General features: G+C 41.3%; 1 protein-coding gene across 1 annotated transcript; it reads right to left on the reverse strand.

The window, feature by feature from the left end:
- Window positions 1-2,460: 2,460 nt before the first annotated feature.
- Window positions 2,461-14,807, reverse strand: GPA33 (glycoprotein A33). Its single transcript, XM_044441764.1, has 7 exons — window positions 14,795-14,807; window positions 14,345-14,499; window positions 11,329-11,545; window positions 9,519-9,683; window positions 6,112-6,225; window positions 3,463-3,586; window positions 2,461-2,656 (listed from the first exon to the last, which is right to left on the reverse strand). Exons 1-7 carry the CDS (start codon window positions 14,805-14,807, stop codon window positions 2,509-2,511), a joined length of 936 nt encoding a protein of 311 aa, XP_044297699.1. The 3' UTR covers window positions 2,461-2,508.
- Window positions 14,808-16,609: the final 1,802 nt, after the last annotated feature.

The following is a 16,609-nucleotide window of genomic DNA, read 5'->3' on the forward strand; positions in this document are numbered from 1 at the left end:
TTCAGTGCTTGCGTTTAGTTTCACAGCTTCTTCCATTGTTTGCCTTTTGTTCAGAAAAGCTATTTGTACAGCATATCCTTCCTTCAACTGCTTTTGTGATTTTTTTAAAAATGTGAACCGTTTCTTATTAATGGAAACACATGCAGTGACTTCCTAAGGGTTCTATGAGGATAGCAGCACACTTTGAGTAGAAAATTCATATTATTTGATATAATTACAAATACACACTTATAGAGGGTACATCCAGACAACTAATTACTGTGAAATAATCAGAGCTTGTGCATTGTGATCACTGAATGACAACTGTAGCTGAAATCTGGGTTTTCCCATTTTTAATGCATGCTCAGGAAATAAGCTGTAATAATCCCACAAAACTTTTTGTGGACATTCTATGGCACCTTTCCATTAATAAGGTGAGCAGGTGAGATGTGATGGTGCTGTGGATTTGGCCAGTTTACCATGAGGTGAGGAAACTTGAGATCGTGATAAAGGTGTTGTATAGAAGGACTCTGAAAGTGCCAGTTGCACAGGCATGACCTTTGGAACTCAGTTGTAACATCTGCTTTCTGAGCATGCAAAAGCCATTTGTCACTGAGAACTAGAATTGTATATTAAATAAAAGGTTAAGGATTTTAAAACTGGAATGTCATGCTAATAAGCTAGATCCTACATTTCTTGGTGTGATTGCAATTGTATAAGCATATTAAGGATGTTATCAATGGCTGTAAGTCATGATGCCTATGTTACCTCCAGTACTAGAATCCATATGCTTCTGAATATCACTTGCTGAGGAAAACAAGTGGGAGGGTGAGACCACTCCTGACTTGCTTGTGGACTTTCCAGGGGCATCTGGTTGGGAGCACTGTGGAATGCACAGAATGGCACTTTGGTCTGACCCACCAGGGCTGCTCTTATATATTTTGGACTGAGGGACAAGGAATATCTGCAAAAATATAGAACAGCCATCTAAAGCATTATTACTGTTTGTTCCAATTTGACTTCCATTATGGCCAAGAATACTCAATGTACGTACTCAAGTATCTCATTTTAATTCTTTTTTAAAAAAGCACACAGTTCCAAAATAAACAGCACATTCTTTAAAAAAATGAATTATGCGTCAAAGACTGCTGCTAGCTGCAATTTGATTTTTTTCTAGCGGATTCTTTTAAAAAATCATTGTCAACTATATAATTGCACTAGTGATGCAATCCCAGTAGCAAGCAATTTAAAACAAAAACAGGAAATTAAACATTTTTTAAATAGTGAGGCAGGAGGAAGTCTGTTGGGTTTATAACCTGATTTCCTTTTTAAAAGAAGTGCTGGATAGCTGGCTGTGCTATCATACATAGGGTACAGCAAACAAATAGAGCAAAATAAGAGGGCATGTTACATGTACTGTCTAATGGGTGATGGTGACTGTCATCACATGGTTAAGTTCCACACAGTAAAAGCAGTGGATGTAAAGGCAAGGGAGTGATCATCCTTCCAGCATTTGATTTTGTGACTTTGAGTACTGGAAATACTCGATATTCCCATAACAGTAATACAGCCTTAATGGATGGCATCTGGATCTCACCCAATAAATGAGGGACACTGGTGCTATAAGATGGTCATCCAAAAGACCTGAGGCTTCTAATTCCAGCGGCCCCTTTAAGAGTGACATGGAAATTTCCTCTGGATTATGTTTATTGCTTGCCTTTCAAACAAGACTCTTCCTTTGGTGTAGGGATAGGGAACATGTACCCTTTAGGCCAGATTTGGTCCACAAGCTCTACCCTCTGAAGGCTTTCCAGGGCAGCTGGCTTCATGGGGAACCGCCCTGAAGCAGTAGTTCCCAAACCACTTCTCAACCCTTGCCTTTCCTATTAAGGGCTAAAGAAAGTCTGCTCAGTGGTGAACTGGTGCAATGTGCTCCCAGCATCTTGAAGCAGTACTTGAGCTTCAGTCGCCCCTTCTAGCTAGGCTGAAGGCTGGGTGATTACAGAACAGTCACTTGAGGCACCCAGAATACTGTAGTGGCAGTTTCACTGAGCTGAACAGCACATCTCCCCACTGCCTACTATACTTATGAGTGGTTGATGGGACAGTGTGAACCTGCCTGGGCAAGAATTTGAGGGGCCATAGGACTATGTGTGGCCCCACCTGCTGCTGGCATGAGCTCTCTGATGTGCTTGTCCAGAGTTGGTGTTGCCCTGAAGCTGAAAAGGTTGCCCACTTGTGCTTAAGAGGGATAGACAGTGTGATGATTCACAAGCACAGTATATGATTTGTATGGATCCCATGTATGATGATGCAATGCAACAGCTACAGTGGAATGGTCTTCTTTGTCTATGAGGAAATGGGTAAGAAAGGCTGCGGGAACTGGTATGCTTCTTATATTGGCTATTCTGTGCTCCGGGCTAAAACACTGCAGAATGTAAAGCAGTTCTTCTCAACCCTCGCCCTCTTAAAAAAGCCACACTAAAGTAAAAGAAATATTCAGTAAGTCTTCTCATGAAATGCTTGTCTCTATATCACAGCATTCGTAGAAAGCTTGGCAGGTGGTCTGAGTTCTGGTGTCATCTGTGGACTGTACTTCCCAGTGTTGTAATCTTCTTCTTCCCTTGGTCCCCGGATTCTTACAGGTTCTTGTGAGTGATAGTTATTTTCTGTCTCCCTAAACATTTGATGCAGAAGAAGATGGTTCTTGGTTAATTATAGCTTTTATTTTAAAGAGTTAAAGGCAGTGCAATGGGCAATCACTGTTTCATTTCCCTTGCAGGATCATGTGCTATGGGAGGCTGTGTGAGGTAAGAGGATCACAATAGGTGTTCCAGCCCTAAGACTATTCATCCCATTTTAGTGTAAATAGTTCCTGGTGATTAGATTACAACAAGCTTGCTGCTTGTGGACCACTGTTTCACTAGATGTAGTATTAAAAAAACACATTACACTTATATCAATTATAAAATAGGTTTTCTTTATACCTGCTCTATTATCTTCCTTTCTAGATTTCAACATTGTGGGTTTTTTATAACTGGTTTTGCTCTCATTGATTATACATCCTATAGTTTAACTAGCTTTTAATCCTTCACTTTTGTGTCTATTTAATCCACTTTTAACACAAATTCAGCTTATATTTATCAGAAACATCCTATGGAAGAGAAACAAGCCGATAAGTGTATTTATGGTTTTATCACCTTGTAGAAAATTATCTGAAAGCCCTTTAGTGAATCTTTCCACATTTCTGGATCTACAGGCTTGGAAAACATAATGTGGAAATGACAATGCACACTTCCTACTTGTAGACAAGTTTTCAAAGTCTAAAACTTCCCACACGACTTCTAGACTATTAACAGGATTACAAAGAGCCTCAGTGCAACAAGGGGAGGAGAACTGTGTGCTGGTTTCATGGTCCCCCTCAAGAACAGGTGCCCTCTGTGCCACTTTTAGCCTAGCCAGACCTCCAAGGAAGGCACTCACGTTTGCTCATACTGATTATTCTTTGAATCCCTGCAGCAACAGCAGTAGACTCCAATGCTGATAATAATGATGAGTGCAACACTTCCACCAATGATTCCACCAAAGAGGGCAAAGTTCATGGATGCTGTGGAGGAAAACAATATTTAGTTACCACAGAGTTGATAAACCAATCTGTTTTAATTTGGGAGGATCGGCACAGTAGTAAGTTTGAAGGTCATGTACTTACCATAGCACTCTACATAGCTCTTCCAAAATCCTGGAAGAACAAAGGATTTGGCCATGGGGAGCAACCCCAGAATCTGGTAGTTGGGTTTATCCATATCAATAAACCAGTTCTAGCAGTTTTATTTCCACCAAGAACTGATTTCCAGCAGAAGTAGATGTGTCTGAATTGCCTATTGATCAGGTTGTTTCAATTATTTGTATTACATCAGGCAATATATTTTTGCTGGGAAAATTCATTGTGCATGTGTGCGTGCACACACACACACCGCACTTCACCTGTAAGCACTGCAACTAAGCCCATTGAGAACACAGAAGCAGGGGGCGGGGAGAGGTTTTGGCAAATTATGTCAGCATCCGTGCTCATCAAAAATTGCTATAGCTGCATCCCTGCACTGGGGAAGCTGTCTCTCGTGACTTCTGTTCTCCAGCTTTCTTGTGGCAAAAGCAAGGGACCAAATCAGCTTCCTTGGTTTCTACTTAAACCCATGATACTCAAGGAATCTGACACTGGGAGTTTGCTATTTTAGAGAATATTTTGCCTTTGACATTTTCCAGTAAAAGTATTACCAGCCTCCTTTAGTGCTACCCAATCATCACTCTTCTGCTGTAAGCTGCATGCAGAAGTGCCATTGATTTTGCTGGGAATTCTGCTACTTTCCACCTGCACTAGTGACACAGTTGCCTGGGTGGCGAAGAGACAATCTGCTCATGAGCTCTCTCTTTTTCAGTAACTTTCTAACATCAAAGATGTGCATCAAAATACTTCTTCCCATGCTATTTCACAGTTATCCAATACATGTAGAAGTAGAAACAAGACCATACATATGATAAAATGGCTTTGTGCCAGGAGCTTTTTTTTTTTTAGCCAGTCTTGTGACCTGACATCATCAAGGGGACAGCATATGATTACTCAGATTCCTAAGTCCTGTAACCTGAGAGCTGGGACTCTTGAGGGTCAAGCCCCTGTCTCGCCTCCTTCACAGCCAGTGAAAAAGAACCACACTAGCCGCTTCTCCAAGGTTGTGAATGAGCCTGGGAGAGTCATATCCATATGGTGCCTCAGCCTCTTTTCTTCCCATTCTGTGCTGCCTAGATAAAACAGTCATCTAGATAAAATACATGGCATGAAGTGCAGCAGTGACAAACAATCTCTGTGACTCATACCATGTATTGGAGCCATGCAAGTGTCTAAGTTTAGGGATTGATGTGCAGGGGAGGGCATCAGATTGCAACCTCAATATTTTAAAAATGTTAAACATTTCTGTATATAGATGCTATTATACAAATGTTCTAATTTAAAATAAATTTATTTAAAACTTTTGTACGCAGTCCCTTATGCAAGGCATCTCAGGACAGCTCACAAATACATGGAGGTGAAAGAGCACAGAAGTCAAACATGCATGGCTAAACTGATGCTACTCAAAAAGTTAATACAAAAGGCATGCTAAGGTAAAGATGTGTTGCACTCAAAACAGGCACAGTATATCACTGCATGCACCAAACCCATGCCTTTTAAAGACAGAAAGCTAGCTCTAAGGTGGTCTGCACTGGTGGTGATTGTGCTACTTGTCCCTCCTTTTCAAAAAATGTCAGATATGTATTCTGAAAAAAAGATGAAAGGTTGTGGGGAAAACACAGAAGGATAACAATTTGAAGATGCCATGGAGAGGGCTTCCAGATTAAGCTTTGTTTCTGTCATCACCCTGTCCTGTTCATAGAATTGGAAGGAGGCGGCCCAGGCATTGCATCTTCCACCTATAACTCTCCTGTAACTTTTGCACACTTTTTCTTCTCTCTTTTTCGCTTGTACAGAAAACCTGTTAAGAGTAGTAGCCCAAGGCCTCGTGACCGTGTGTGACTAAGGCCTCACCTTCTGGAGGCACCCATAGTCACCCTGTAAATAATGAAGTGTGGCTATCCTGCAGCAAGTGTGGAAGCACTGCAAGAGCCCTCTGTCCATTGAAAATGGAGCAAGGAGTTTCTTGCATTTATTCTTAGCCACAGGCAGCTGCAAGTCCTGCAGGTAAGCTAACCTGAATGCCATTTTTCCTGCTAGAAAGACAAGGTACAAATCAAATGACCAACCAGTGTAGGATAGTGGTTAACATGGTTGTTGAGAAAATAAAGATGAAGAGAACTTAAAGACCTAACCTTGAGTTCCTCACAAGAGGAAGGAAGGCAGGGTATAAATACAATCTAATATAAGTAACTAAAACCATCTAAGAGAGAAAGTATTTTGAAGCCTCACTGTTTAAGCTGTTAGGTTAGTGCAGCTTCCTTCAGTTCCCATAAACCCCAGCCAGCCTGACCAGGGACCGGCAATGCTGAAAGTTGTAGCCCACAACACCTGGATGACACCAGGCTGGAAAAGGCTAGTTCAGCATGATGCCTTATCTTACCCCTACACCATCATTCTGCACTTACGAGGCTGAACAGCCACACTCATGTTGCAGTTCCTTTGCCCGGCAGAGTTACTGGCAAGACAGACAAAGTAGCCAGTGGTGTCTGCAGAGATGTTCTTCAGTAGAAGCATTCCTCCTGGTACAAAAAGAGAAACACTGAAGGTCACAATTGCACAGTGAATGTAGATGGAACTATTTATCTTCCACTCAGTACTCCTAAAGATGAAGTTTTCATGTCATTTCTGGGAATTCAGTTTTTTACCACAAAACATGCATGCGTGCACACCCCCAAAAAAACATGATGTGGAGGCCAAGGAGAGGGAAACCTACAGGATCAGCCCCTGAAAATGGGCTTTCTTTGCACATTTGCAAAGCCACACCTTTGGCAGATTGGGAGCTGGGGGGATTTCTCTGCACAGAAAGAGCCATAGAATCTGTGCTTACAGAAATATGTGGGTTGAATGGATTGTGTACATATTTAAATACACAGCTGAATTTCTTTGCAGTGATCTCCAAATGTGTTGGATAACAACTCCCAGTATTCCTCATTCAGCCTAGCTCAAGGGCATCAAGTTGGGGAAGGATGAGGGCAGAAACAGATCTACTCGAAAAATGTAATTTGACCAGGAAATACAGGTAATTCTTTGAACAAATTCACACTTGACTGGCTCTAGGATAGGATGCTGCACTGATGGAGGATGCCTTAACCCAATTTGGAGAAACCACTCCCCCCCGCCCTCACCACACTGCAGCTCACCCATTCAGCAGCATCTCCAACCTCTGTGTAGCATTTTCAGAGGTCCATAGGGGTGAGGTGGAAAGAGGTAGGGTGGTCCATTTCCATAACCCTAAACCTGAATCTAGCCATAGATCTGTGATCAACATTCTCTCTTTGTTCACATCCTTCAAACTTTTGTGTGAATGGGCACGAAGGATACTTATGCAGGTCTTCAGTTCAGCTGATACTAATTTCAACACAACCAAACACTTCCCAAGAGGCATCATCTGCCTTCCACTGCTGGGCCCAGTTACTTCTGCAACCTGATCCCAACTTCATGGGTTGCATTTGTTAATTTGTCTGAAATGTTCATTTTTTAAAAAGGGATTCTTAAACTCTTCTGTGGAACGACAATTAAAGGAAACAGAATAGAAGCAGTAGGACAGTGACTTAGCAAAGCTTGAAAGGGAGTCTGTTTCCTGGTGCAGTGCCACCACCTATAGGTCAAGCTGCTGAACAACTAGCAGAGTTTATACATATAAGACTTTCTTTGTAGCTGTTTTGAGCTATTATTGAGGCTTATTCAGACAAGCAAAAGTGTTCCAGCCAAACTGTAGAGAGTGCTTGCAAAATAGGATTCTTCAGTGCAGGATAGAGCACAAATTGTACTTCTCAAGAGTTTGTGCCTACAGTTCCCATCAGTGCCAGCCAGCACAGCCACTAGTAAGGGATAATGGGAACTGTAGGCCAAACCATTTGGACAGTTCCAAGTTGCCCATCTCTGCTTATCTGAAGGAGGAAGGTTAAACTATCCATCCCTGTCTCATCACTTTTTCCAAGAAGACTCTGGGGTGTCTCTTTTGGCAAATGTATAATAAGGAATGGTAAAGCAAGAATCAGAGAACAAAATCCCAAGCATTTCTTCAGTGGTAGGGTAATGCTGTGAGTTCTAGCTGAGAAAGTACCAAACCTCTTAAAAGAAACATGCATGAATCACAAGTGGCAGGAGCTTGCCTTGCTTTTTGTTGTTGATAATGCACAGTGTAACTTCTAAAATTATATTTAATATTAGTGCAAAACACTAATTTCACTCAGAAGAAAATCACATTTCAAAGGTTTGCAGTTTTATAGTTAAAGAAAGCAGTATGATTTGCAGAGTGGTACCACCATTTTCCCAACTGTACCCTGAGATCCCATTCACAAGTGCTGTTTTCCAGGCACTTGTCCTCTATGAGACAACACCAGAGGTGGGGGAAGTAGGAGCATGCTAAAATTTTGCTGTTCAACCTCCTCACATTAGGATACAGACCAGAATATTGAGTGGTTACATGTGCTCTATGATAAGCTACCACATGTTAAGTAATCATCTGCATTCACCATACACTGTTAAGACAAGTTTTTGAAGTGGGGTGAAGGACAGACAATTACCCACCCACACACAACAAGCCTATACATCCTTTTGTTAACAGTAACCTCTTACCCATTGGACTGCATTAGCACTTGAAAAGGCACAAAATGCAAGGCGAATCCCTCTGTGGCAGTAACCTCTCATGGTTTGGTCAGTTTCTTTTCTCTCTTTTTTAAACGTAACCTTTGAATAATGTGTATTCCCTCTTTCCAGCATTAGAGTGCACAGCCTGAGATCCAGTGGGAGGTATTCATTAGCTTGTCCCAGACTCTAATCCCTGCTTGACCATGAACTAACTGGGTGACTTTGGGCCAGCCACAGGCTCTCAGCCTAACCTCTACCTCACAGGGTTGTTGTTGAGGGTAAAACGAAATGGAGGAGCACTAATGCAAGCTGCCTCGGGTTCCTTGCAAGTAGAAAAAGGCAGGATATAAATGCAATATAATATCCTCTCTTACCTTTTAAAAGAAGGAACTCCTCCCAACAGCAAGGCCTCCCAGCCTCCTGCAGTAATGCCCCCTCATTCTACCTTTTTACATTTATGTTTTTGCCTGAGTGGCACTCAACATATTATTGCTAGGTGGGAAGTTGCTGTCACTACTGCAAAGAAATTGTCCATGAAATCCAAAAGAAGCACATTATTCACATACATCAGTTGGGTCTGTGAACCATAATTTTAAACGCTCTAAAACAGGGTGGGGATCCTTTCAGCCCTCAATGTCATTGGAGTCCAACCCCTATCTGCTCCAGACAGCAAAGACAATGGTAAGGATGGAAGGCTACAGGATCTCCCCCCCCCCCCCGCTCTAGCAGCTCCTTCAGGAATGAGAGTAGGCAGTGGTAAAAGCATGAACAGCAAGTCTCCTGGATTAAGGGTAAGTACCTTTTGAGGGCTATGGACACATTGGAACAACACAATGGCTGCCATGGGAGGCACAGCTAGTCACCACATAGTCCAGAAGCATTCATGGGAAATTAGAGCTGGCAGCTGTTAAAGTCCCTCACTGTACTTTGAAGCAATGCCAACTGCCAGCAAGAAAATATGTGATATTTTTCTTATGTTAAATTGGAGGAGCAGAGATCCTTGGCAGCCCAAATAGTCTAAGATGCACATTGGTGTCACATTGCCCCTTATTCTGGTTGGTTCTGGTCTCTGTTGGAATTGAACATGTAAAACTTTGCCCCAATTTTCTGTCTCCATGATGACTGGAGGATTTAAAAAAAATAAAATGATGATTTAAATGCCAGTAAGATATAAAATGAGTTTCCAAAGAATACTGTAATCTAACTGAAATTTGTGTACCTGCAATTTCTGTTCCCATGTGTTTCCGGGGCTGGTTTTGTGCATCATAACTTGTCCAGGAATATGTAGGCTTGGGGGATCCTTCAGCAGAATTGCAGGTCAGGTTAATATTTTCTCCATATTCCAATTTCCCTATAATTTTGCATTCAGGGTTTGACGGAGGCACTAGCAGAGGGGGAGAGAGAGATAATAACCCGAACAGATTTAGTATTGCAAATATATAAGTCTTAGTGTTGCACATCTTGGAACACATATTAAGTCTTATGTCCTATCACTATGCAAGTTATTCTTTGCATACACATATATAATAATGGGAGATAATAGCTCAGTGGCAGAGTACATTGCAGAACCTGAGGCCTAGGATGAACCACTGGCACCTCCAGTTAAAGGGTCAGGTTGATAAATATTAGACTTGTGTTACTTGGCAGGAGCAGTACATCAGTGGAATCAATTGGAATGCGCTCCCCAGAGAGGTCTGCCTGGCACTGTCGTTATTTGTTTTTCGGCGCCAGGCAAAGACCTTTTTATTTAAAACTTATTTTAACTGTTAATTATTAACTAGGGTTTTTTTTTAAGCCGAGAATGCACTGGGGGGTGTTATTTATTTTGTAATTTAGTATTTATTTATTTTATTACTTCCATATTTATTTATGTGTTGTGAGCTGCCCCGAGGCTTTGTTGCGATGGGGCGGCATAGAAATGTTTTAAATAAATAAATAAATAAATAGCTCTTCATGGGCTCTCCCACATTGAAGGCATTCTAGAGGCAGTCAACAGCCATCTGTCAGGGATGTGTGAACTTGGAGTTCTGCACTGAGCAGAGGGTTGGATTCAATGGTCTGATAGTTCCCTTACAACTTTACTATTCTATTATTCTATTGTAATAAGCCGATTTCCTACCAACTTCACTTCTTTTATATCCCAAACAAGTAAATATAGGCTACAAGAACTAGCTGCCTCAAGCAATACTTTCCCATTTAGCATAAGGACACTGTCTCCAAGTCCATCTGTAGTACAAACACCATGTACTACATGGTGGGTTAGGATTGGTAGGTTTTAATGTTTGTAAACCACCCAGAGAGCCCTCTGGGCTATTAGGGTGGTATATAAATGCAAGCAAGCAATAAATGAATGAATGCATGTAATCGTTTCATCTAGAACAGCCTTCCTGACCTGGTGTTCTCCATATGCTTTGGTCTACAATTCCCATCAGCTCCTGCAAGCATGGCCAATGGCCAGGAAACCAAAGAGCTATAGGATACATTTGTTTGTAGCTATACATAAGGATTTTAATCACCACTTTCCCAAGACTTCTACTCCTGGATTTGGTTCCTTTACATGTATCTTTTTCTAACCTATATGTTCCCTTACACAACCACCAAGCAGTAATGTGGTATAAAGGGATACTGAAAACACACAAACTTACCTTACCACAATTTCCAGATAAAACTACACTCTCCTCAATTTAAGAAAAGCCACAGCAATGTTTGCAAAGTCCAGGAGTTGACCTGGAGAGCGATGACATCAACTAAAGTACTACAAAGCACCTTGAGTGAGGATGCAGGAGTGCTCAGAAGACTCCTTCGGTAGAAAATTTCTAAACTTTCCCAAGGCCTCCAGGGTGGGGGTGGCTGATCTAGAACAACTCTGTGCCTGTCTCATGTCACAACAGAATGCAGAATCAGTCTTCCTCTACAGAGCAAAGGACTTCCAAATCCTTGCAATGCTATTTCTTGCTAGTTGTTAATGTGCAGCTGAAACCAAGTAAGTTATGAGAGCTGGTATAGACACAAAGGTCAGAATCCCTTACCAAGAACCAAAAGTTCCATATCTGCAATCTTCAGGGTGGATTCAGCGGAAATACGGACTGAGCATGAATAGGTCCCATTGTCATCCATGGTCAACTGACTGATGATGATGCTGGCATCACCTCTATTTGCATCGCCAGGGAAGCTCAGACGGCCTGCATAATTTTGGTCTTTACCCACCTCACCATTATCAAGTCGCTTGTTAGCAATTTCTACATGCTAGAGAAGAAATTAAAAATAATTATTGTGGCACAAATCTTTGGCTTGTCAAAACAGTATTTTGACCATAAAATTCAAAGAGAAGACCAAGACTTTCCTTGACTTTTAAATAGATATTCTGTCTCACCAATGAAATCAGTGAAGTTTGTGTTCCAATAGGCACTAAGGTTCCAATCTGGATTCAAGCAAAAGCCTTCATGTCTGTCCTCCATTCTTTCCTTCCTGCCAAGGACAGGTGGGTTGTTTGGCTCTTCCACCAGCAGGCAAAGCCATGCTTATTCAAGCAGACCTTTAACATGTAGGCTGGTCTTTTGCACTGGGTGCTATTTTCATTCTTTATTGTTGTGTTATAACTGTCTTTCTAATATATGTATTTTATGATTGTTTCAATTAGTTTTCTAAAAAATACAGGTAGTGTTTTATTGTTGTTAGTCACCTTGTGTGCCATTTCCTGGTAGATAGGCAGGGTATAAATTAATTAAATAAATGATACATGAAGAGACCTCCTTGGACTACTTTCCCACAACCTCTCATAGCACAATGGCTTTTACCTTTACTGAATTCTCAAGGCTTGCAGATTTCATACATGCCACTTAGACTGCAAACCTGTATGTATGTATGTATGTATGTATGTATGTATGTATGTTCTGGGGAGTAAATTCCATTAAGCTTTTCTAGACATAGAAAAGATTGCACGATTAACTTCAAGTGTTTTTTATGCTTTCTCCTCCCGCTGGTATGCAGGTACAAATGCAACTTTAAATCTGCTTTACTGGTTTAAGGACGATTTCTTTATGATCACCTTTCAACCACCTAGTAGCTGCTGCTGTTCTAATCTGCATTTTTTTCTTCCTTGCGCTTTTTTCTCCCTTCAGTTGTGTATATTTGGCTTTTCTTCCCCATATTTTAACTTTTCCTTCTGGTATGCAGGTATGCAGGTATCCTTCTGGTATCCTTTCCTGTTGCTTATCAAGACATTGGAATGAGCTCCCCAGAAAAGTTCACCTGATACCCTTGTTATATTCCTTTTGGCATCAGGCAAATACCTTTTTATTTTATCATCATTTTAATTGTTAGTCTGTTTTTGATGATATTTTAATAGAAAGTGGTATTTCCTTTATGAAATTACTGGTTCTATTAGGATGAAGTAGGGTGCACTTTTATTATTTTATTATTGTGTTTTTCTTTTGTTTTTTATATGGTTTTATTCTTGTAACCTGCCCAGGGACCCACATGGCTAATAGGATGGGCTAGAATAAATAAATAAGAAGGGCAGCCTCATTCCTTTTTTGATTTCCCATAACTGGGGACATCTGCTCACAGAAATTCCCTTCAGTGTAGTAATGGCAAATTCAGAATGAGAGGAACTTAATACTTAAGTGCCATCCTGAGCAAGATCCAAATCTCTCCAAAGCTAGGAGTGAGCAGTGAAAGGGAAGATCTGAAAGACTTTGCAAGCAATCCCACTGCCTACATATTCTCCACTCAAGGTCCTCATTCCTGCAACTTGTGAAAATTAAGGGGTTTTAATAAAGTTTGACAACCCTCCAATATGCTGCTGGGGCAATTTGAAGGCTCTGCCCATTGCTGTCAAAATGGGAATTTAAGAGCTGGCTTTCAGTATCTCCAGGGAAAAAAGTATAAAGTTCAAAAAACAAACAAAAAAACACAACCCATGGTGGGACGGAAAAGGATGGTGATTGCAGTGGATGAGTAGGCAAAGTCTGTGTCAACTGCTCCCCAGTTCCACTTGGGTGGGGGCATGAATGGTAAGAGTGGTAAGGGGTTCTGCTGCTTTAACTCAAGTCACTAAATTACCTGTGCCCACAGTAGGGTAGGTTGCCCATGTTTGATTGACACAACAACCCAACATAGGCCATCAAAATGGCTTGCTGCCCTCAAACAAACCACCCTATGAGAAGTGATCTTGAGTTATACAACACTGCAAACCATTGTGAGTAGAAACCTGCAGAGGTTTCTTACAAATCATGTGCAGGACTAGACTATATGACAGCAACCATATGCCTTCTTATTGGGAGTAAGCCACACTGAACACTGGTAGACTTGATTTTCAATAGTTACCATTCATCTTACATTATTCCTCTAGGCCACAATGAACTGTTTGAATGCACCTTTTTCCAAGTGGAATCTGTTTGCTCATCTGGAGCTGCCATTTGCCATCTATGATGCATGCCTGGTTGCCTCTGACTGGTGCTGCACTGAGGCCAGAATAATTGTCCAATATGACACAGCAGTGTAAGTCCATGATTAAAGCAGGTGTTGGACCATGATCTGCCATCTCCCTCTTGCATTGAGGCCTCATAAATTCCTAAAAGTTCAGTCTCTGGGTCCAGACTGCACAGCTGTCTGTCATTGGCTTATTTACTTAAGGGTAAACTCATGCAGCTCTGATATTAATTGAGGCCATGGTAGGAAGGAATTTAAGATTTGTTCCATTCAACCCCACCTGATTTTCGTCTTGAAATTTCACCTTTATCTGTAAGACTGGGGGGTGGGGGTAAAAAGAAAAGCTCTTCAATGAAAGTTTTTGTAACACCCACCTGATCCATTTGTGTGTGTGTGTGTGTGCATGTTCATGATTTGGAAATGAAAACAAGGGGAGGGGGGTTAGTTTACATTACCCTTCCCTTTGAAAATGAAGCCTACATTTGAAGAATGCATTGTCTTATTCTGAGGTCAAGAGTGGTTCCCCTGTTTCCTTGACACACCTGTCTCTTCCACTTAGTCTTATTTTTCCCACAGATACTCATGCAAATGTCATACACCACAGCTGCCTACCTCATTAGCTCTTTTCACCCAGGAAATAATGTCTCCTGGCTGTCGGTTAACAGTAGTGCTTTTGAAAGTACAGGGTAAGGTGGCATTCTTCGTTTTCTCTGCTCTCACAATCTTCTCCGGTGCTTCCACTGTCAAGGCATGAACAGCTGCCACAACTGAAGAATTAGGGAGAAAAAGAGAGGAGGGAAAGTCAAAGGTAAAGTTTTAAGGTAAAAACAAGGCACTGAAGTGAATTGCATCAGACACTCTACAGAAGTATCTGCAGTTGTGGCCGTTTTACTTCCTTGTTCCATGGATCAGTCTTATCATGAGGAAGACTGTTGTACAATGATGAAAAAGATATTCTTTGTGTACCATTTGACTCTGCTAATGAAGCTCACAATAGGTGGTGTGTGGAGAGTAGGAACCCACAGGTTAGACAGCAGAACATCAAGAGCCCCCAGGCTTTACCTTCAGAAGTCATCTTCCAGCAATTCTTACAGCTTTTGAAAACATTAATGCAGATGCAACTGACTACAGCTTCCATCATCCCAAACCAGCACACACCTGAAAGTGATGGCAGGGGGTGGTGGGAGTTGTAGTATGACATATCCTGAGGGTGCCAGGTTGAAAAAGGCTAACACTAATGTAGCTAGAGATGCCAGGTTATTCATTTGGTTGCATCATATCATTTGTGGGTTTTGAACAGCACTCTCTATATGTTGGATGAGAATTTGAGCCTTTAGAAAGGTTCCAACAGAGGGAAACAAAAATGATCCAGAGTTTGGAAACACTACCCTATGAGGAGAGATCTGGGCATGTTTATCCTTGACAAGAAAAGACTGAGGGGGGACATTTAAGGTACGTATAAAGACTGACACAAAGAGGAAGTTCAAGATCTCTTCTTGCTGATACTGGAGTGCAGGACACGGAATAATCAAGCTGCAATAACCCAGATTCAGGATAGATATCAGGAAAAGTTTCTTTGTCAGAGCAATATGAGAGTGGAAGCAGTTGCTAGAGAGTTTGTGGGCTCTCCCACACCAGAGATATTCAAAAAGAAACTGGACAGCCATCTGAGTTGGATGGTGTAAATTGGTGTCCTGCAATAGCAGGGGGTTGGACCTGATGGTCTTCATGGTCCCTTCCAACTCCGCTATTTTATGATTCTATCTATCTATCTAGAGTATTTGTATGCCATCCCTTCGCATAGCCTCAGGACGGCTTACATAAATAAGAAAAATAAAATAAAACATAATACAAATAAAATCCAGATCCACCCTGGCTGCAGATTAAAACCTATATAGGTGATGTTAAAAGTTATTAAAATATTGTTGATGTATGTCATTTCATTCAGGGTAGCACCATAAGCCACTTCAGCCTCAGTAAAGTACTTTGAAAGAATACATCTCCTACATCCACCAGCAAAGTCTTACCTCAGGCAATTGAGATCCCAGGCATGTCCATCACATCACACCTAACCTAAGTGCTCCCACACAGTTGTGGTTTAGCACTCTGAAGGCACTGCTGTTCCATGCACAAAGCGAAGCAGCATCAAAATGGTGCTTCCACACAGCTCTTAAGAAACTGCAAATTTTTGGAAACTTTGACAAAGTATCTTTGGAATGCAAGAGGGGATTTTAGCATATGGGGTGGATTTTACTGAAAAATTCCCCTTCTAGACAATATCACCCAATGTTATGGTATAAAATATGTTTATTTGGGAAAGTAGTGGGGGGATAGAAAAGGGAAGGCAACAACCCTCCCCCATAGAGAGAGAGAGAGAGATGCAAGTAAAAATATAATCAATCTAATATAGCTAGTAGCTTTATTTACTAGCTAATCTAGCTTTATCTACTGGATTACCCCTTCAGGTTCCGGACTATATATGGAGTTCATTGCACAGTCAATAGTTTGAGAGTGAGCATGCAGTTGGATAGTCCTAAGAGACAAACTATGAAGTAATACTTTGTCTATTTAAGGCAATTGGAGACCAAAAAAGGCACCCCTTCATGGATTTTTTTTTTTTTTTTGCGGGGGCGGGTGACTAAGAGAAACTTCATGTCTGGTGTAAGCCATCTAGCTAGGCAATCAGAAAATTGCTCAGGGGTTCCTCCTACCTCCTCAACTATGCTAAATTTATATTATAAAAGCACTAGTTAGTTTATACCTGATGGGTTATTATGAAAGGAGGATTAATTTATGTATTTGAGGTGATGAGTCAGGGTGGGAGGCAAGAATACCTGTCTGTCCACAGGCTTCCAAAAAGTATTTAAACTGCAGACA

The sequence above is a fragment of the Varanus komodoensis genome, unplaced genomic scaffold (genome assembly GCF_004798865.1).
Source record: "Varanus komodoensis strain SLA01 unplaced genomic scaffold, ASM479886v1 scaffold4, whole genome shotgun sequence".
Lineage (NCBI taxonomy): Eukaryota > Metazoa > Chordata > Lepidosauria > Squamata > Varanidae > Varanus > Varanus komodoensis.